The sequence below is a fragment of the Mercenaria mercenaria genome, chromosome 6, assembly GCF_021730395.1.
Source record: "Mercenaria mercenaria strain notata chromosome 6, MADL_Memer_1, whole genome shotgun sequence".
Taxonomy (NCBI): domain Eukaryota; kingdom Metazoa; phylum Mollusca; class Bivalvia; order Venerida; family Veneridae; genus Mercenaria; species Mercenaria mercenaria.
This window is the reverse complement of record NC_069366.1, coordinates 62,328,218-62,351,432: the sequence shown is the minus strand read 5'-3', so window position 1 is coordinate 62,351,432 and position 23,215 is coordinate 62,328,218. Positions and strand designations below refer to the sequence as shown.

The 23,215-nt window shown below is 35.1% G+C and overlaps 1 protein-coding gene and 1 long non-coding RNA gene across 2 annotated transcripts; one reads left to right on the top strand and one right to left on the bottom strand.

Moving 5' to 3' along the window:
• Positions 1–539: 539 nt before the first annotated feature.
• LOC128557793 (uncharacterized) lies at positions 540–6,071 on the top strand. Its single transcript, XR_008371391.1, has 2 exons — positions 540–1,135; positions 3,979–6,071. It is a non-coding gene; the product is annotated as an uncharacterized LOC128557793 (long non-coding RNA).
• Positions 6,072–7,306: 1,235 nt separating this feature from the next.
• LOC128557792 (uncharacterized) lies at positions 7,307–21,937 on the bottom strand. The gene is made up of 7 exons (XM_053546092.1): positions 21,860–21,937; positions 16,167–16,298; positions 15,429–15,639; positions 14,149–14,338; positions 13,523–13,571; positions 11,252–11,454; positions 7,307–10,785 (listed from the first exon to the last, which is right to left on the bottom strand). The coding sequence occupies exons 1-7, from the start codon at positions 21,920–21,922 to the stop codon at positions 10,476–10,478; spliced, it is 1,158 nt and encodes a 385-aa protein (XP_053402067.1). The 5' UTR covers positions 21,923–21,937; the 3' UTR covers positions 7,307–10,475.
• Positions 21,938–23,215: the final 1,278 nt, after the last annotated feature.

Below are 23,215 nucleotides of genomic sequence, written 5' to 3'. Positions count from 1 at the left end.
TTTTAAGTGCCAGGTCAATAGTTTCGGATAATATTAAAACAATTCTCAATAGATAAAATATTTAGTTAGGTAAATATTCAATTATTGGAAAACCCAGTCACCCGTCAAGAGTCAGTTGAGGTGGCTCAGATCCCCTGATGATAGTCATCAATTAATTCTGGCATCACCTTTAAATTAGACTTAATTGTTTTGCTATGTACAAGCTTATTACCAGGTGTATAATTTTGCTGAGTAGGAAAATACCCACACACATTCAAAATGTATATGTATGTGATGTCTGAAATATCCAAACTTATTCCTTAATTAATTAACTGCAGTTCCAAAAGTCAGTTTTTGGAGATGCTATAGAAATCAGTATCATCTTTTTACAAAATTTAAATCTATGGTCTGGCCTGACCTGGCTTGGTCCGATCAAAACTTTGACACACCGGGCCAGGCCAGGCCAGGCCAGGCCAGGCCAGACTTTAGAACAACTGCCATGTATTACTTTTCATTTTAAATTTTAAACCTGAAATTCAACAATGTCTGTGTCATGCATGCGGGGGGTACATTCACCTTTAGTGATAGCTGTAGTTATAAAAGTTTTGCCTAAGTATCTCCCCATGTTGATGTTGGGAAATACCAAGATCTATTAGAATTTATTTTCATAGCGATAGGAATGAAAGTTATCTTAATGTCCGTGCTGAAACTCGGTTTCTTTTTTACAGCTAGGGAAACCTGGTCTTACACAAGATCCATGTAATCAGGATGCATTCAGAATTCTCTGTTATAAACAATCTAACTTATCATTCACTTACTTCTGCTTGCAGCATTCTCTGGTATAACTCTTGACTTTACCATTTACTTGCTTCTGCATGCAGCATTTTGATATAAACTCTTGAATTTACCATTTACTTGCTTCTGCTGACAGTATTCTCTGATATAAACTCTTGAATTTATCATTTACTTGCTTCTGCTTGCAGCTTTTTCTGATATAAATACTTGAATTTATCATTTACTTACTTCTGCTTGCAGCAAAATGAGAAGCCTCCCCCTGGATCAGCACCTGAGCCTGTCAGTAGAAAGAGACCAGCAGAACCCGAGGCAGAAGCCCCACCATTGAAAAGACCTGCTGTTACCAATCCTCCCAAGATAGGTAAGATTGAAATTTATATTTATTTTAAATAGAAAATTGGATATTTACATTTTTACCATAAAAAATATATTCTGTTTTTTATGCCCCCGAAGGGAGGCATATAGTTTTTGATGTGTGACACAGTAAGACGTGTCGCGGGCAAGACCCAGCTCCGTAGGTCAAAGGTCCTAAACTCGAACATCGGCCATAACTATTCATTTAAAGTGCCATCGGGGGCATGTGTCATCCTATGGAGACAGCTCTTGTTCTATTATATCATGAATGGTTCAAAAATGGCTGCAATCAAAAAAATGTCATATCTAGTAATAGCACTTAGTTAAAAAAAACTTCAGTTTCTTCTGTGGTTTTACATATCCACACTGAACTTACCTATACATTTGAAACTTTGAAGTATTTTTAACCAAACAAAAAGTAGTTTATTCACACAGATATCTATATTTTTATGTTTTCATAGATCCTGCATAGTTATTATTCCTATCCGATACTAGACTTTGGCATACTATGTTTCTGTACATGGACTCAGTGTTTTTAGCTCACCTGTCACAAAGTGACAAGGTGAGCTTTTGTGATCGCGCGGCGTCCGTCGTCCGTCCGTCCGTCCGTCCGTAAACTTTTGCTTGTGACCACTCTAGAGGTCACATTTTTCATGGGATCTTCATGAAAGTTGGTCAGAATGTTCACCTTGATGATATCTAGGTCAAGTTCGAAACTGGGTCACGTGCCATCAAAAACTAGGTCAGTAGGTCTAAAAATAGAAAAACCTTGTGACCTCTCTAGAGGCCATATATTTTACAAGATCTTCATGAAAATTGGTCAGAATGTTCACCTTGATGATATCTAGGTCAAGTTCGAAACTGGGTCACGTGGGGTCAAAAACTAGGTCAGTAGGTCTAAAAATAGAAAAACCTTGTGACCTCTCTAGAGGCCATATTTTTCATGAGATCTTCATGAATATTGGTCAGAATGTTCATCTTGATGATATCTAGGTCAAGTTCGAAACTGGGTCACGTGGGGTCAAAAACTAGGTCATTAGGTCTAAAAATAGAAAAACCTTTTGACCTCTCTAGAGGCCATATTTCTCAATGGATCTTCATGAAAATTGGTCAGAATGTTCACCTTGATGATATCTAGGTCAAGTTCGATACTGGGTCATGTTGGATCAAAAACTAGGTCAGTAGGTCTAAAAATAGAATAACCTTGTGACCTCTCTAGAGGCCATATTTCTCAATGGATCTTCATGAAAATTGGTCAGAATGTTCACCTTGATGATATCTAGGTCAAGTTCGAAACTGGGTCACGTGCGGTCAAAAACTAGGTCAGTAGGTCTAAAAATAGAAAATCATTGTGACCTCTCTAGAGGCCATATTTTTCAATGGATCTTCAGGAAAATTGGTCAGAATGTTTACCTTGATGATATCTAGATCAAGTTCGAAACTGGGTCACGTGGGGGTAAAAACTAGGTCAGTACATCTAAAAATAGAAAAACCTTGTGACCTCTCTAGAGGCCATATTTTTCACAAGATCTTCATGAATATTGGTCAGAATGTTCACCTTGATGATATCTAGGTCAAGTTCGATACTGGGTCATGTTGGATCAAAAACTAGGTCAGTAGGTCTAAAAATAGAATAACCTTGTGACCTCTCTAGAGGCCATATTTCTCAATGGATCTTCATGAAAATTGGTCAGAATGTTCACCTTGATGATATCTAGGTCAAGTTCGAAACTGGGTCACGTGCGGTCAAAAACTAGGTCAGTAGGTCTAAAAATAGAAAATCATTGTGACCTCTCTAGAGGCCATATTTTTCAATGGATCTTCAGGAAAATTGGTCAGAATGTTTACCTTGATGATATCTAGATCAAGTTCGAAACTGGGTCACGTGGGGTTAAAAACTAGGTCAGTAGATCTAAAAATAGAAAAACCTTGTGACCTCTCTAGAGGCCATATTTTTCATGAGATCTTCATGAATATTGGTCAGAATGTTCACCTTGATGATATCTAGGTCAGGTTCGAAACTGGGTCACGTGGGGTCAAAAACTAGGTCAGTAGGTCTAAAAATAGAAAAACCTTGTGACCTCTCTAGAGGCCATATTTCTCAATGGATCTTCATGAAAACTGGTGAGAATGTTCAGCTTGATGATATCTAGGTCAGGTTCGTAACTGGGTCATGTGCGGTCAAAAACTAGGTCAGTAGGTCGAAAAATAGAAAAACCTTGTGACCTCTCTAAAGGCCATATTTTTCACGAGATCTCCATGAAAATTGGTGAGAATGTTCACCTTGATGTTATCTAGATCAAGTTTAAAAGTGGGTCACGTGCCTTCAAAAACTAGGTCATTAGGTCAAATAATAGAAAAAGCTTGTGACCTCTCTAGAGGCCATATTTTTCAATGGATCTTCATGAAAATTGGTCAGAATTTTTTATCTTGATGATATCTAGGTCACATGTGCTCAAAAACTAGGTCACTATGTCAAATAATAGAAATAACGACGTCATACTCAGTTCAACACTGGGTCATGTGGGGATAGGTGAGCGATTCAGGACCATCATGGTCCTCTTGTTATATTTTCTACTCTCGGGGATCATGGAGGACATTCAATTTTACTATAATAGAATTCTGCTAGTTCAATGTGAGAGGTGTTGCACATTTCATTACCTCTCATGTACAGACTCAATCAAACTAAGTCTGCTATGATTTTGCTTGGATGCATTCTATGCTCTAATTTTGCTTCTGAATGATCCTCTCATAGATTTTAATATTTTACTGGAGAGATTTAAGTTTATAGAAAATAAAGGTGTTGCAACTTTGATATTGAAAAGGCATAAATCTCTTATAATTTTACAGATAAGCCTGTAAAAAAGCCAGAAAAGGCAGTACCAGTATCACCTACCAAGGCAGCTGGACGTCCCCCTGGTCCAGCACGTCCCCAAGGGCCAGCAAAACCTGCCCCAGCGGCACCAGCACCAGCTGCTACCACAGCAGCCGTGAAGAAGAAGAGCACAGTCTCAAGGAGAGAAGAACTTCTTAAACAGTTGAAGGCTGTTGAAGATGCAATTGCTAAGAAGAAAAAGAAAATGGGTTGAAGAAATTAGAAAGAATAAATGGACAAAATAATTCAAGTAAAGGCAATAAGAAAGGTGGATCCTTGATGTATTGTCAGTTTATAGGAATCTGGTGAGGTTACCATAGATTCTAGAAATGAGATGGATGAGTGATGTAGTTTACAGGTAATGGACCGAGTAAATTATGCATGTTTTGGTTTACCTGAGGAATCAGTAAATGTCGACATAATTATGTTACACAAAAGGAATCGTGACATACTGTCCAAGGACACGGTTACTATGACTGCAGATTTATATTGTAAATCCTTACAAGAAAAATTGACGTACATTCAAATGGCAAAGAAAGTGTGTTCACTACAGTGAAAAACAGTAGTCACTGTGTGCTAAAATGTATATAAAAGATGATTTTAAGCTAATATTTAATATGAAGTTTGTGCAAGGTTGTCTTGATGAAATGATACCTATATTCTTAAATATATTTGTCAGGAAGATGCTTGCACTGTTTATTTTTAGAAAAAGAATGTAGATATATCATGGACATATTGTTTGTATTGTTAACTGTGCATAAGTTGAAATTTTAGGTTTTCATTTATACCATAATTATAATCATGGACAATAGGAAACTTGGCAATGTTTCCTTTAGAAAGGCTCCATAGCCACTTGGTTTAGGTGGCCAACCTCAAATAATCACTTGCCCAACACTGATTTAGATTTGAAAAGGCCTCTGTGGCTGAGTGGTTAAGGTCTCTGACTGAATCACTTGCTCCTCGGCACTGTGGGTCCGAAACCTCGTTTGGGGTGTAGAATTCTTTCATGTGAGGAAGCCGTCCAGTTGGCTTGTGGAATGTAGGCGGTTCTACCCAGGTACCCACCCATGCCTGAAATTATGCTTCGGGTGGCATTTTACTTCCTTCATCAAGAAAAGATGACTGCGCCATTTAAATGACAAAATGCTACGCTTTGGCAGGGGGGATTGGAACATACAATGTATTAGGATAGTGGAGTATCATTATTGAAACCTGTTCATTGGTTGTTCACATAACTTTGTATGGTATTCACAAGCATCTATTTATATGTACAAGCAAGGGAAGGAAGCATGATCAACTTTTAGGAAATGGTGATCTATTGAATAGAACGATACAAATCTTGCCTTAAATAGAGTTACTGAGTGTAGCAGTATGTTGTCGGGTTTTATACAATAAACAAGCTTATAACAGGCTTATCTTGGGAATTATAGTATTAACACTTGTTTGGTTTAATGATCACTATCCAGCCAATTTAAAATTAATATACAATTTTCTCCGGATATTACTGAATATTCAGATTTTCATGGGATAAATACAGTCAACAATTTTAAACTCTTCATACAGTTTTTACTGACAAGGTATTTTTGTTATAATTTCTGCTATTGCATTGAAAACACCAGGTGCCATGGCAATACATTATGTACTAAATTTCTGTTACTAAAACTGGAAATACCGCTTCAGTGTTATATTAAATAATCACATTAATAGTGAAACAAGTTATAACAGTAGTTACAAACATTGATCTCTTATGGAAGCCTCAATACACTGGTGTGTCACCTATGATATTTACAATTAAAAACTGTGTCTGACTGTACATTAGGTTTGCTACTACATGCTCCCTTGTACACGATGGAGTTATTAAAGCATGCAAGATAGAGGTCTTTAATACATTAAAGGGGGTTTTATTGGAAGCTGTTTAATTAGCACTACCATGTTGGTTTTCTTGAAACCTTTGCCAATTTTAAGTTTTATCTGTAACACTTTCAGAAAAGTTCTATTTTTGCTCATTTGTACAATGTATATACATCATGTCTTGGAAATTGAAAGTAAACCGATACTGAAACCTAAATTGGATGTTTGTATTCTGTTGTTGTGGTCAGTTCTCTCATTTTGTATTCTTTGATTTTGTACTAGACAAGTAATGACAACTTCACCACATATTCAGACGTACACACAGGATTTCTGTCTTTTGTTGAGTGGTCAAGAAACCTTTGCCTTGCCCAAGGATGAAACTGGCGTCCTTCAGTACTATCAGATAATTATTTGTCAGTGACCAATTAAATTTTCATGCATTTCATGGTGGTTTCAATTCACGAAACTAAATCCAAATATAAATTTCTATCTTGTTTCCAGAAGTTGAAAGTTAAAAATTCAATTTACCACCATGTACCCAAGAAACAGACATTTCGCCCCCAAACCATGAATTTTATATCAATGAAATTGCTTCACTGTTGATAGTTTCATCATCTCCATACAAAGCAAACCAAATGAGTATGTTACATAGAGAGCAGAGATGCAACAGGTCAGTAATATAGGCAACCCTTTGTTAAGCAGCTGGCAAAAATAGCAGTGCTGCTAGTATGTGACTGCTGAAGACAAACTGAAATTGGAACACGGTCAGGTTTGGGAAGTTAGCCGAGTGGCTGCTTCATACACATACTGGTGGTGGTGAAGCAGATTCAATGCCTTCAACAAAAATATACGAGCACAGCCGAGCTAAATTTTCTGGCATTCATACCACATGACAATTTCTACTGCAAAAAGATTGCGTTGGAATTGTTTTAGTATATACCAACTTAAAAAGTTGTCTTTTAAACCCATTAAATGTCCTGTAAGTAGGGCAGATGTGACGACAGTGAAGATTTGCTGATGATTATAACATGTACACCATTACACAAATAGGACAAAGGTATGGCATCAAAAATAAGCTGTAATTTCCAGGGCAGTATCTTTGAGTAGATGCCAACTGACCTTGCTAAATAGCTTTTCCAAGTAAGCATAAACCATTTTCACTCTAATGACAAGTATAACCTTTACTCAATTGTCTTACGACCCCCAATACAAGAGGTTATCGAGCTAACCAGACGATCATCCTATGCAACTTGATGGCTGAAGACGCATGCATTCCCCAGTTTTTTAGCAGAAACCGTTTTCAGTCTCAAGGTCATTGAACTTGACCTTTGACCCCACTGGAAATCAAAGTTGAGTTTTCTGTTGTTTAAAAAGTTCATTCCATACAGCCTTAAGATTTGGAGAGATGCTGTATTTCATAGCTCTCTTCTTCCAGTAAAACAAACGTAGGGAAACAATATAAAACATTTATTTGTAAAGTTTGTATGATATACAGATACTAGTAATAGCAGATCAATGTTATTGTTCTGCCACTGCTATCATTTGTACAAGTGACATAGATCAATTTACGAACTGCAGATGCTTTTACCATAATATCTGGAATTTACTAATTTTCCAAAATACTATGGTTGTTGAATTTTCGAAGTAAACATACAGTAATTGATTTTAATTGGTTTTGTTAAATGATTATCAAATGTTCAACTGGTTCACATCCTTATTTAGTTATTTTACTGTACAGCAAAATTAACTGCAGATCAATTTAATAAGCAAGACAGATTAGTTTCTTACAAATGTGACACTCTAGTCTGAAATTTTGAGGTATTTAAATCTCAACCCAACAATGTTTCTCGAAAAGCAAGGCCAGTATCTAAGGTTATAACACAAGAGCTTGGAGACCAGCCTTCGATTTTTTTGTTGGGTTTAATGTTGCATCAGCAAAATTGTAAGACATATGGCGACTTCCCAGCTTTGATGGTGGAAGAAGACCCTTTTTTGCCCCATTTTGCATTATCTTGTCACAGGTGGGCACCTGGATAGAACCACCCACCTTATATAAGCCAGTTGGATGGCTTCCTCACATGAGGATTTCAATGCCCCGAGTGAGGCTTGAATGCGCATCAGTGAGGGGCAAGTGATTAGAAGTCAACGACCTCAGCCATGGAGGCCCCACTAGCCTCGGAGTTCCAGCCTCTAATTGGCTGTTTCTGAGCACAACCTGGGTAACCAATGGCAAGAATGCTTCCAAGACTGGTCAAAATTAGTGTTATAACCTATAAGCCAAGTTATGGTAAGTGGTGTACTTTGTCCTGTCGAGGATAGCAATACTGAATGGTTCACCAGAATTTACAAGTTATTCTTGTTTGAAAACTTACTACTGTTCAGGAACAATTTATGTAAATCAGTATTCACAAAAAAAATCTATTTCTTTTTAATTCCTAGATGAAGTAGAAGTTAAAAAATTGAAAGCCAAAATTTAATGTAAACAAGAGGACCATGATGGTCCTGAATCGCTCACCTGTTTCCACATGACCAAGTTTTGGGTTTGACGTCGTTTTTTCTATTATTTGACATAGTGACCTAGTTTTTCAGCTCATGTGACCTGGTTTTGAACTTGACCTAGATTACATCAAGATAAAAATTCTGACCAGTTTTCATGAAGATCCATTGAAAAATATGGCCTCTAGAGAGGTCAAAAGACTTTTATTATTTGACCTACTGACCTAGTTTTTGAAAGCAGTTGACCCAGTTTCAAACCTGAACTAGATATCATCAAGATGAACATTCAGACCAACTTTCATACAGATCCCATGAAAAGTATGGCCTCTAGAGAGGTCACAAGGTTTTTTTTATTATTTGACCTACTGACCTAGTTTTTGATGGCACGTGACCCAGTTTCAAACTTGACCTAGATATCATCAAGGTGAACATTCTGACCAATTTTCATGAAGATCCATTCAAGGGTATGGCCTCTAGAGAGGTCACAATGTTTTTCTATTTTAAGACCTACTGACCTAGTTTTTGATCGCAGTTGACCCAGTTCCAAACTTGACCTATATATCATCAAGATAAACATTCAGACCAACTTTCATACAGATCCCATGAAAAGTATGACCTCTAGAGAGGTCACAAGGTTTTTTTATTATTTGACCTACTGACCTACTTTTTGACGACACGTGACCCACTTTCGAACTTGACCTAGATATCATCAAGATGAACATTCTGGCCAATTTTTATGAAGATCAATTCAAAAGTATGGCCTTTAGAGAGGTCACAAGGTTTTTCTATTTTTAGACCTACTGACCTAGTTTTTGACCGCACATGATCCAGTTTCAAACTTGACCTAGATATCATCAAGCTGAACATTCAGACCAACTTTCATACAGATCCCATGAAAAATATGGCCTTTAGAGAGATCACAAGGTTTTTCTATTATTTGACCTACTGACCTAGTTTTTGGCAGCACGTGACCCAGTTTCGAACTTGACCTAGATATCATCAAGGTGAACGTTCCGACCAATTTTCATGATGATCTTATGAAATATATGGCCTCTAGAGAGGTCACAAGGTTTTTCTATTTTTAGACCTACTAACCTTGTTTTTGATGGCACGTGACCCAGTTTCGAACTTGACCTAGATATCATCAAGATGAACATTCAGACCAACTTTCATACAGATCCAAAGAAAAATATGGCCTTTAGAGAGGTCACAACGTTTTTCTATTATTTGACCTACTGACCTAGTTTTTGATGGCACGTGACCCGGTTTCGAACTTGACCTAGATATCATCAAGATGAACATTCTGACCAATTTTCATGAAGATCTTGTGAAATATATGGCCTCTAGAGAGGTCACATGGTTTTTCTATTTTTAGACCTACTGACCTAGTTTTTGACCGCACGTGACCCAGTTTCGAACTTGATCTAGATATCATCAAGGTGAACATTCTGATCAATTTTCATAAAGATCCCATGAAAAATGTGACCTCTAGAGTGGTCACAAGCAAAAGTTTACGCACTAACAGACATATGGACGACGGACGCTGCGCGATCACAAAAGCTCACCTTGTCACTTTGTGACAGGTGAGCTAAAAATGCCAAACAACCTGGCCTTGCTTTTGTATGAGGAAAATCTTGACTGCTCATCTGTTTCAAGGAAAATACCAGTGGCTATAAATGCGTTAGTGGGAGCCATGGAAATGCACTCGAGTAACTGTAACAACTCTACCATCTGGTAGTCAAGTTAAAAACTATAATAAAAAGACAAATATAATTGATTATGCATTTCTAGCACAAATAACAACTTAAGACATAACAATTTTTGAATTGCACAACCCTAAAATAATAGTGAGGCTGCAACTTACATACTGATACATGTACAGGTAGTATTTAAAGAGTGTCCACTGAAAATTGTTATATGAATTCAATCAAGCTGGACACTACAGGTAAATCTACATTTTTAAAACTTTGGATATGGGGCAATATAATTTACAAATACAAATGTACATACTGAGCGTGTACCACAAAACTGAGAAAAATTCTGTCACCTCACACACAATAATAAAACCTTACATGTACACATACAAGTAGGAAATTGCAACCCCACTACCAGAATAAAAAAAGAACTATAATCCATTCAGATCTATTTCCATCGGCATGAGAAAATCGTGCATAGCGTACTTCCATGTCCATAATCGTGATATCCTATCAAATTCTGGTCTATTTTTACTGTACAATGAACCAATTGCTGGTTCCATGCACACATCACAATATGGATCCGTTAATAAAGACTGTATACTAATGAGAACTTTAGATATTGTCAAAGCCAGGCTCCAGTTGTAGTGAATGGAATCCAGTCCCACATCTCCATGACGACTGATGTTTGGATGGAATATTTTTGTTATAAACTGTACTTTTGGCGGCCTCATAGGGTAACTGCAAAACAATGTAAAGAATTTAATATAAGAGAAAAGAAATATGTTATAACATGACCTACATGGACTTTTTGAAAATCTTCAACAACTTTCGTCTAGATGATTTAATTTGTTAAATATTACACAAGTTTTATTAAAAACAAAATCAGTCCAGGACTATTTGGAACCTATATGACATAAACATTAAAATTTACTGTTTGTCTGAGAACTCTTGATGTTTTTTTTTCACAATCCTATTGCATATGAAATAGGCCTAACCTTCAAAATCAGTCATTTATTTTTATATTTTGTTGATCTTTCTGCAAGTAATGGAAACATTCCAAAAGCCCTTACCGACTATATTAGGAAACGAAACAGAAATTTCTTCTAAATGCAAGTTCTTTTTGATGTAGAAGTTATCTTCGTTAAGTGTATTTATGGTGCAAAATATTCAAGGCTTCAAACAGAGAAATGTTCAGTGTGTTCACCTGTCTGGAATTTGTAGATAGAGAAGAAACAGGCCACCCTCATACGGGCTCCCTTGTGGTCCCGTGATGGAAGCCTGCCAATGACAACAATGCCGATCCAGGGGCTCAGCCCGAATACCTTCTGGTGGATCTGATTTCAGAGTTTTCAGTTCGCTTCTCAACCTACGATGTCTCCAGGAATTTTCTTCTATAGGAGGTGTACTCTGAAAAGAAAAGAAAATTTAGCTATTGAAATGTTAGTGTTTTTATATAGTAATTACAACCATTCTTATACCTTTAAATCAAGCCAATATCCCTGATAATTGTTTCCGAATTACAGAGTCCCATGACAGAGCAATAACTTGAATTTATCTTACTACTGAGCCTGAAAGAATAGTTATTTTCATGTCTAGAATATCTCATATTCATCTCAAGATATACAGCTAAATCATTACATTTTGTTCTCCTAAAATTTCAAATTTTCAACCACAATGGCTACTTCAAAGGGAAATGATTCTATGGGATTTAATAGATAAAATCCAACAATACTAGTCCCTCACACAAATAGAAATGATTTCACAGTATTACATAATTCTGTTAAATATCTATTTTAGATTTACAATACTAAAAGCTTAGAACTACTCTCTACAACCCTGTGAAAAAACGTCAACTATTCATGTCCTTTTATAAGTTTCAATCAAATTACATCCAGAATAATAGTATAAATTTTTTTTACTGCTTGCAGAATAAAATCTATTTCTGTATTATATTCCTAAGTATAAACAGAATTAAACCGCATAGGACAGAAGCATGTAATCCATGCAAACAACTAGAAGCATTACATTAACCATAAGAGGGCAAATTAACTGGTTACTGGACTGCCAGGGACATATTTGGTATATGATAAAGAACTAATTTAACAGCAATGAAGTTCCTTACATGGTTATCAAGACACAGATGATTCATTTGGACACAGATGAAGTTCCTTACATGGTTATCAAGACACAGATGATTCATTTGGACACAGATGAAGTTCCTTACATGGTTATCAAGACACAGATGATTCATTTGGACACAGATGAAGTTCCTTACATGGTTATCAGAACACAAAATTCATTGGGACACAGATGAAGTTTCTTTCATGGTTATCAGGACACAGATGATTCATTTGGACACAGATGAAGTTCCTTACATGGTTATCAAGACACAGATGATTCATTTGGACACAGATGAAGTTCCTTACATGGTTATCAAGACACAGATGATTCATTTGGACACAGATGAAGTTCCTTACATGGTTATCAGAACACAAAATTCATTGGGACACAGATGAAGTTCCTTTCATGGTTATCAGGACACAGATGATTCATTTGGACACAGATGAAGTTCCTTACATGGTTATCAGGACACAAAATTCATTGGGACACAGATGTGTCTTCAGTGATATCCATCAAATTTTAATGTTATTACAATTTATGAATCTATCTTTAATGCAATTACAGTACATGTATTGGCAGAACAGTACTGGCATACAGAAAACGGTTACTGATTTTCTTCATTTTATAGTCATTTGGCAGACAATTAACTAAATGTAAAATGACAATAAATAAATGTTCCTGGCAACTTCTCATGAAGGACTAATGGCTATATTATACACATTATGTCATTCCTTAAATTTTCACAGTAAGCAGTATTTCCTTTTAAACAAACTCTGACTTGTGCAAAGCACTCCCTTCTAAGATAAATTCCAAAGAACAAGGGTCTACAGGTTTAAAGAATGTTACATGGGGGACCAAGTTCTATAAAGACCTAAAGTTACATAGTGGACAAAGTTCTACTAAATTAGAAATATCGGATGCCCTTACATACTGTGTCATCCTCTATAAAGCAAAAACTATCAAAGGGCCATAACTGCAATAAAAATAATCACAGACAAAATTCCTTCATTTATCTGCACATCAACCCTATTCATCTGTTAAAAGTTTGAAGCAAATCAGGCTAATAGTGTGGGAGGAGTTGGACATACAAGATTTTTCTCTATATTCTATATAGCAAAAACTAAGAGCCATAACTGCTGTAAAAACAGTCACAGAAAATGTTCATAAGGACACAGAAAGTTTGAAGCAAATCAGACTAATAGTGTGGGAGGAGTTGGACACACAAGATTTCAGGATGAACATACAGATGGACAGCAACAACACTATATGCCCCCAAGTAAAATTTAATGTGTGTGTGTGTGTGTGGTGGTGGAGTGGGGGGTGACTGTGGGGGTGGATAAAAAGAATGTTTTACCTGTAGCATCATACTTTCCAGACAATATCTACACGGAGAACTCTCAAGCCTGTAAGAAAGGTAAACATTTCAATTAAAAGGTAATATGCATTGTATAAAAAAAATAGCAACCTGGTTACCCACAATGCACTGGCACTTTAAAACATGTCTGCATCACAGTGCAAGTCAATAAAATTTTTGACTAGTACAGCATCAACAGAAGTAAAATCAATGTCAACTCAGACACAATGTCAAACACATTTTTCATTAACTTGAAATGCTGACAACACTTTTTACTTTTTATCTCAACACAGAACAAGTAGGCTTCTCTTTCTGAAATATCAATCAATCTTGTGATGCTTATCTGTTTTTCATATCAAGACACTTTTATAGCACATTATTTACAGGAATATTTAGGCAAAATCTTTTCTCTCCTACAAGTAGGCTGAATAGCATCTTCACATGAATGAATTTTACACATTTCAAAACCAAAGCTGTGATGTGTAAGTAATACACCTTTACCACTTGGCCACTTGAAGAGTACTTAAAACTGGTGCATCACTCCTTGGTGTTGGGATGACAAACCAAGGACAAATGTTCTATACAAATGTAAATGATGGTAGTCTGACTTGCTTTAATTTACTTACAGTTTTGTATAAATTGTTTTCCAATTTTTCACTTTGTAATGAGGGTTGAACAATGGCCATCGCAGCTTTGTAAATTCCCGCCATTTCGAGTCATTTGTTTCCCCTTGTAGTAGCTGCTGCCACCTAGGACAAACCATGCCAGCTGTCCACAGGGAAATATCATCCAGGTACTTGAACACAACCAGTAAAACTATAAAATGCCACAAAAGGAGATTTAAAGAACGTTTATGCTGTATATTTACTACAACAGAATTTTTGGACTTCCTCTGAATAATGTAGGAGATTTGGTCACTTATGTCAGCACAAAACAATTTACTCAACCTATGTATTTAAATATTTACATGTATCTGCCAGTCTTTGTTCCAAAGGAGACTTGCAAGTGTTTTATAACTGCATTTTCTCACATTTTGACCAAACAGGCAAAACCTCCTGAAAATGGTTATATATGAGTCTTCATGGCAAAAAATTTTAAGATTTACAACCAAGCCATTAGAAGCATAGTTATGCCTTTTTAGACATAGCTTTACGTACTCTAACACACAAACAAGAGCTGTCACAGAAGACAGCGAGCTCGACTATTTCGATGCTGGATAGTGAAACTGGGCACATCTGAGGAAGCTGGAGCCGTCACTGGAGTGTTAAATGGCGGATGAAGAAATTGGACAATAGCTTCAGTCTGTGTCAAAAAAATTTAGTAATAAGAGAAATGAAGATAAAGTGTATCAAAACACTAAATAAGTATAATTCTAAGCAAAAAGGGGGCATAATTCATAAAATACTGGTGCAAAAGCTATGCATCTTGTGTCATGTGATGTCGGTGATGATGTTGAATTATGTCCCCCTTTTACTTAGAATTTAATGTTAATTTTGATGCATTTTCACTATATCTTAGTTATTACTGAATAGATTTAATTCAAACTTAAAATATTTGTTCCAGAGTGCAAGTGCATCAAAACTTTAACTTGAAATTCTAAGTAAAAAGGGGGGATAATTCATGAAATATTGGTGCAAGAGTTATGGCCCTTGTGCCATATGATGTTGGTGATTATGAGGAATAACTACCTTAAGTTTGAAACAAATTCATCACGTAATTACAGAAATAAAGAGAAAGTGCATCAAAACTTTAACCAAGGTGCGGACACGGAAAGACGCTGACACCAGGTTGAGTAGGACAGCTCTCCATACTTCGGACAGTCAAGCTAAAAACTAGAAGAATTAACTTGCAGAGGTCTTCAGAAATACAAACTTTACTGGTCATGACTGCAATCATTTGAAGTTACCTTCTGGAGGTAAAGAATCTACCAGTCCCTCTGGCACATGATCTCTCTCCCGGGGTAACGTCAGCATGCCAATCCTCTCTGCCAATTTATCCATCTTGTGTGAGATTTGTGACGCCCTGACATGTGTAGAGCTGGCCGGTAGATGACTGTGTTCACAGAAATCCTGGGCCATCTCAGGCTCCTCATTGCCACTATCTCCCGAATCTGCTTTCTTAAAAAGTTGACCATGAAATGGGTGCTATATAAATCCAGTATAATATCCACTTACTGAATGGCTTGCCAGACTATATTCAAAACTATTGCCAGAGACTGAAGCCATTCCAGACCGGGTAAATGTTTTACTACGTGACATCAGAAATTATCAGTTTTATTTTTATTTTTGACTTATTAGTCCAGAAAATGTGTTGAATACAGACCAATCATATTACACAAACTATCAATCAGTGATTTAATTTTATACAGGTTGTCATGTTATAATATACAGTAATAATACACTGCAAACTTATTGAAATAACTGACTGCATTGTACAACAATGACTAGAAGCAGGGAAGACTTTACTGCTACCAAAAAGTGCAAAAAATGTTGGGAATATAAATTATTTTAGCCAAAAGCTGGGTCATTCCATTACCATATTTACATAATTTTTAGTTTTCTGCCGCTATTTTCCTAAAAATTACAATGTCTTTATATAAAATTATGCCTTTATATGTAGTAGGAGTGAATGCCCAATCATTTACCTCAGTGTAGATATCCTCCTCCCCTTCATCTCTGTTTATATCGGATGAGAAGAGAAATAGGTGACATGTGCTACATACTGGCTGTCCAAAACTTTTACCATAAAACCCATTGCAAAACATACATGCACTGGACTGAAAATAATATAAATGGAATTTGACATTTTGCCATCATCGTAACAATTTAAGAATATATTCACATACAGTTTCTTACCTGATGAGTTTGAGCCCTGTGACATTTGGCGCCCAGGATTAAGTTGCAGATTTTTTTTTCTTTGAAAAATCACCTGTACTTGCAGATGTATACTCAGCGTTACTGAAAAGTTACCACCCTAATGGACCTTATATTTTAAAAATCTCACTGCACTGTGTTAAAAGCATAACACGACTACATTTCAGACGCAAATAAGACTTCACTGGTGTAAAGATTTGTCAAATTCAATTAACTTCATTTGAGGCACGGGCTGCACGTGCAAAATGGCTTTTTCCAGCAATGTCGACATGTACGAAAATTCTATCGCAAATCATTCATCGCACTTGAAAGTTAGTCGACAGACTAAAAGGAATACGTTAAAAAATCCAGAATATCCTTGCTAAGAATGCCACGTTTAAGGCACGATCAACGCCTTCAGGCCATTGGCATGGTTGACGCTGAACTTTCATGTCGTGAAATTATACGTCGTATATGCTGTTCTCACTCGACAGTCATGAAATGGGAGACATGACCAGACAGGGTCTATGAGTAATAGACCGTGCACAGGCCATGAAAAAGTGACGTCGATATTGAATAAACAAGTAAAGAGGTATATATTATGTGGTAACTTTTCAATGATGCTAAGTATATAAACACTTGATTTTAGACGGACCTCACAAGTCCTCATCTGGGCATTGTCTTAGGCAAGGGCTGACTTGAGAGGAGAACAAGGTAGAACCATCCATATTCCATATGCGAGCTAGACTGCATCCTAAAATGAAGAATATTCTATACCCCATGTGACCCCAAACAAAGTTTCAAACCAACTGCTGTAAGGGACAAGTGATTCGAACACAGTGACCTTAACCACAGAGACCAACAATTAAAGAAACAACATTACATTACTGATACTAGTAATATTTGTCGGTTTCATGTATACATCTGTACTTTATTTTAAGAAAAAAGTGATTTATCCATTTACTTTATATGAAGTGTCTAATTATCCATTGATGGATAAAAGTTAAGTAAACTTTTTTGATTGCAAAAACATTCTCATGTTGAGATCCATACTGGAAAACTTAGTGTTACCTACTGGCTACAAAAAAAGGAAAAGGAGAAATTTGTATGACTGGACACACATGACTAACAGCAGATGTTTTCATATGGGAAAATAAAAGGCTTTTACTGTCTACAGATATTATGTGGACATGTCAAAGTAACAGATATTTTCTACTTAAGCCTGTTTTGTTGTTGTTGCTGGCCATGACATTACTACTGGCACCAACACTGCTATGCAGTGAAGAGCAAGCATCCTTTGATTGATCAATAAGTAAGATAAATTATTCTGCCAATAAAAAATCCAACAAGAGTGGCTTCAATCTGACATATTTAACAGGTAAAATGATAAAATGTTTTACAAATACATTATTTCAAGCATATGTTTATATCAAATAAAGTAGGCGAGTCCATTGCATTTCATTTGATGATATTATAGCTTGACAGACTTCTGGCACAATTCCTGGTTAAGGTTTCAGTACGGGTTCGTTTCAGCTCAGAAATCCGTAACAGTAACCAAATGCATATAGTAGGTTACAAATGGCCACACTTGTGCAGCATTATTGTTCCTTCTCATGAGAAGGAACACTTATGGTGAACATGTCACACTTGACTGAGCAGGTAATGAATACAAGGGTATCATCAAAGGCATCCGAATTCCAGTAGGCGCCGCCATTTTGTACTAATGCATATTCATTAGAAATAGCCTCTTTGCCCGGTCACACATTAAACTGGAATCCACCTAAAAACCGGAATACACTTTTCATAACCGGAATACACACGTATTTTTTAAGTTAAAGGTATTTTTGAAGGTTTTTTGATATAATTCAATCATATATATCATAAATAATTAACATACGAAAGGAAAATAAAATACGTTTACGCAAAATGATTTTATACGAGAATGAAGTTCGTCGACCGTGCGGGAAATTTCCATAACCGAAATACACCCGTATTTTATTAATAAATGGTATTTTTGTAGGGTTTATTGCAGATATCATTCGTGTATAATATAAATAATAAGTTTACAAAAGGAAAATAAAATACTTTAACGCAAAACGATTTTATACGAGATTTGGATTTGGCGTGCGCACGGGAAGTTTCCATAACATAAATGCACTCGTCCCTTTTTAAAAACCGGAATGTTGATTATTAAAATTTATTTAACTGTTTCTCCAAATAATAAGAAAATAATTTAAGACAAAAAATATCAATATTCGATTTGAAATGAATCATGAACAAAATATGGGTCCCGACATAAACCGCGCGGATCGGAAAGGGCTTAACATGATCGGAAAGGGCATGTCACATGTTTATTATTGAAACTTATTTAATTGTTTCTTCATATTTCATTTAACAAATAAAAAAGAAAATAAACTATGAATGATAAAATAGCAATTTTTGATTTTTTAAATGAATTATAGACAAAATACGAGTGGCATAAACCGCTCTGATCGGAAAGGACATAACATGATCAGAAAGGGCATGTCACATGTTTATAATTGGAAATTATTTAATTATTTCTTCATATTTCGCATTTCGTTTAACAAATAAAAAAGAAAATTAAATGAATTATACACAAAACACATGTCAGTGCATAAACCGCGCTGATCGGGAAGAAGCGGCCGTATGTTTATTATTGGAACTAATTGAATTATTTCTTCATGTTTAATTTGATAATTTAAGAAGAAAATAAATTACGAAAAATCAGTTTTCAAAAGAATTATATTATGTTTAATATATAAATGTAAAAACGTTTACTGCGCTTATTTCCAAAGCACAATTAATATCCTTTGAATATATGCAGCGTAACAAACACGTGCCTCTGATTAGTCCTGATAGAGTTTGATTGGATTTTCACACCTTTTGATTATATCAATTAATCAGTATATTTGTAAACACACACATGCGACATGTGACAAATAATGTCTGACAAGGTAAGTGCAGTTAAATATGATAAGCTTTTATTTAATTTCATACTTGTTGTTATACAGGTACATTCAGTATAATTTTTTATTTTCATGTAGGCCTACTTTAATGTATCAATACTAATTCAATGTTTTGCTAAAACAGCGATGTATTGTAGATTTAAACATTTTCATTCCTCCTTTCTTCTCTCCAGGATGCACTAAGTCTCGATCATAATGTCTCCGGTATCATAGTCGTACTTTTTCAGTGTTTCATTTACAGAATTCCTTATTTTGTTAAAATCAGTTTTATTAATTCCAGTCCACTCCGGAAATTTAGGAGAAGTGTTTTTACGTCGGAACCAAAATTCAGAAATTACATCGTGAAAAACGTGAACAAACTTATTATTTGGATTGACTGGAATTTACCCAGGAATCGTAAAGATACAAAACATCATGCCGGTAATTTTCCATTCCACGAGCACGTGCGACCTAGCGTAATATCTAATTTACATCGCTCGACGTTACTTTTGTTAATCAACACGTACCAAAAAACGCGCGTAGTGCATTCATTTTTTAATATTATCGCTTCAAGTTTTCAACACCGCTTAAGAAGTAATACAATTTGAATTCTATAATGATTTTAATAAGATATCGACAGTAATGTAGGGAAAATTCTATAAAAACGGTCGAATTTTCACATAATTATTTGTATAACTTCAAACAGCGCGATCTTAATTACTTATTTCTTTCTAAAAGTAAATAAATGATACATACTATGGCCATAATATTCAGACTTTTAACCAGAAAGTACAAAGAACAGAATAAAAAAATCTCAAATAATGAAAAAGCAGCAGCAATTTAAATAAATGGAGTAAAACGGATTTCTGTTAGTGTGGCATAATAAGTTAGGTTACGTGACCTCGTGAACGTAAATAGAAATGTGGTTTTAAATAAAGCAATATGATGTTGTTGCGGTTTTAAATGCATCTTTGTACATGTATATTTTTGACACGACACTTTACTTTTAAGATATTCTTCTTAAACAATAATGTAAATTCCTTGAGGGCAAATAGGTCATAGAGCTAGGATATCCGCTATTATTGTTTGACACATTTACCTGTCAGTTTATGCACATTCGCTTTTAATAACAAATTAAAGAAGCTGATATGGTTACACTATATTTCATAAAGGAATATTATATTACAGCATAAAAGACTATTTTGAAATAATTTGAACCAAAAAATCAAAACTTGAAAGAAATTTACCTACCTTTAGAAGTTAAAATCTAACAAAATTATGGTTCATCCACGGGTGTGCAAATTTCCCGTGCGCTCAACAAATTTGCAACCTCATATAAAACGTTATGCGCATTTTAATTTTCATTTTGTAAATTAATTATTTATTTTAGATATGACTGAATTCTATCATAAACCCTAAAAATACAATTTATTTAAGAAATACGAATGTACATTAGAGAATTTTAGGGCATGGAAATTAATTTACGAATACGCAAATTTCCAGTGCCTTCGTCGATTTTCAATCATGTACAAAACGTAATGCACAGAAGTATTTTAATTTCATTTTGAAAATTAATTATTTATGATATATATTTTTGAATTCAGTCATAAACCACTTCAAAAATAGCATTTGTTGAAGAAATACGGGTGTATTTCGGTTATGGTAATTTCCCGCACAGTCGCCGAATTTCAATCTCTTATAAAATCTTTTTGCGTGAAGGTATTGTATTTTCCTTTGGTATGTTGATTATTTATGATATATATAATTGAATTATATCAAAAACCCTTCAAAAATACCTTAAATTAAAAAAATACAGGCGTATTCCGGTTATAGAAAGTGTATTCCGGTGTATTCCGGTTTTTAGGTGGATTCCGGTTTAATGTGTGACCCGATGTATTGTAGATTTAAACATTTTCATTCCTCCTTCCTTCTCTCCAGAATGCACTAAGTCTCGATCATAATGTCTTGGGTATCGTAGTCGTTTACCTTTATCAACATAGTCTTCCTTTAAATACTTTTTCAGCGTTTCATTTACAGGGTTCCTTATTTTGTTAAAATCAGTTTTATTAATTCCAGTCCACTCCAGAAATTTAGGAAAAGTGTTTTTACGTCGTAACTTTACCAAAATTCAGAAATTACATCATGAAAAACGTCAACAAACTTATTATTTGGATCTACTGGAATTTACCCGGGAATCGTAAAGATACAAAACATCATGCCGGTAATTTTCCATTCCACAAGCATGTGCGATCCATAATTCCAGGTCATTCCAGCAGCACTCCTTTAATTTTCAAGGTGATTTTTCAAGGGAGCTCTTCCTTCTAGGTAGCACCTAAGTTCATATTATGCGCTAGAAGGAACCTTTTGGTAAGCTAAATCTTGTTTAAATTATCAATTGAAGAAAACAGCAAACTTTTCTTCAAAATCAGCGCATATTTACAGTTTGCAACGAAGGTCTTCTGTACATCGTTTAATCTGTTGTAAAAAAAAATGAATTCTATTTATTTATGCATACATACATCTGACTGAAGAAATTCATCAAGATGATTGGAAAAATTATCAATTTGCATGGAGGTCGCCATTTTTATTCGGTGCTGTACTTTTTGAATAACGTGCAATTTACAATTCATTGACTAATTCCCAGCTGACGTAAAAGTTCCGGATCAAATATATTAAGTGTTGCCCTGTGCCTTAGTATGCTTTATTTTTAGTTTGCTTCTCCTTTTGTTTGTTTCATTTGCATATGATTTGTGTTTATTATTCTGAGTTTAGTGTTTTGTAATAGTTTTGCATATATGTCGGTCAAAAGCTATACATAGCTTATGTTTATAATGTTATTTTATCTACCGACAATAAATAAATATTGACTTGCATATCATTTTGTGCTTATTATTTTTGTATTGTGCTTGCTCTTGTGATAGTTAATGCAACTTTGCAGTCAGCAACTACACTTATTTTATGCATGGTAACTTATTGCATGTCCTCAAATATCCTTTCTGTTTTTATATGTGTCGCATTGTTTTATATGATTTCACTGATTGTTTAACTATGTTCCTTAATATTATATTCAATGTGTTTACTCTCTGTGAGAAAGTTGCTGATCAGTTCCTTTCAAATCTGAATTGAGGGGATAATTGATTTTTTAAAACCATTTTTCTTTTCTGTCGCACTTTTGTGCTGGTTTTGCTAATTCAGTTTTTTTACATGAAGTTCTTATAGAAGTTTTTAGGCCTATGGTCAGGATCAGCAGCTTTTCCACAGCTTTAGATGTGCTTAATTTGTGTGCTTTTTAGATATATAACATTTTCTTTTACAGCTATTTATATTCTTGTTGACCTCATATATATATTTGTTAATGGTCGGTTAAAAAGCTCATCAGAGCTTATGTTTCATATGTTTGTGTCTTGCCGACTTGAAATAAAACTTACTGTATTGTATTGTATTGTATTGTATCAAAAGGTCCCAATAGCATGAAAAGTATTCCCTATATAGTCTATATAAAACTGACATTTTTTAATGAACTACCATACATAGCTAGACTCATTTTAGAGAACAAATCCTTAATTGATTTTAAAAAGTTATGATAAAACTGACATAAAATGAAGAGAAAAGTAGGGGTCATATATCTTCTAAGAGAGATTTTCTCTTGTCACTTTTGATTACTGTAAAATCACATCAAAATCACGCTGCTGTGACCTGGAAGTATTATTCACACTAAAATTGAGTTTCACTTTACAAAATGCAACCTCCTCTCCCAATTTTTCTACAAAAAGTGTCAAATATACACCCACAATGAAATTTAAACAGAAACCAGCTTAAATTTAGACCTCTCTGGCCATGCCAAGTGAAAAATTAGTGTTTAAATACCTGGCAGC

What these genes read in the sequence shown, in the direction of transcription:
- LOC128557792 (XM_053546092.1), bottom strand. Translation starts at nt 21,922, where the DNA reads ATGGCGACCTCCATGCAAATTGATAATTTTTCCAATCATCTTGATGAA. An exon ending in ATGAATTTCTTCAGTCAGAT is followed by an intron (nt 16,299 to 21,859) that starts GTATGTATGCAT and finishes TATTATTTTCAG; the next exon opens with TCCAGTGCATGTATGTTTTG. An exon ending in TGGAAAGTATGATGCTACAG is followed by an intron (nt 11,455 to 13,522) that starts GTAAAACATTCT and finishes TTTTCTTTTCAG; the next exon opens with AGTACACCTCCTATAGAAGA.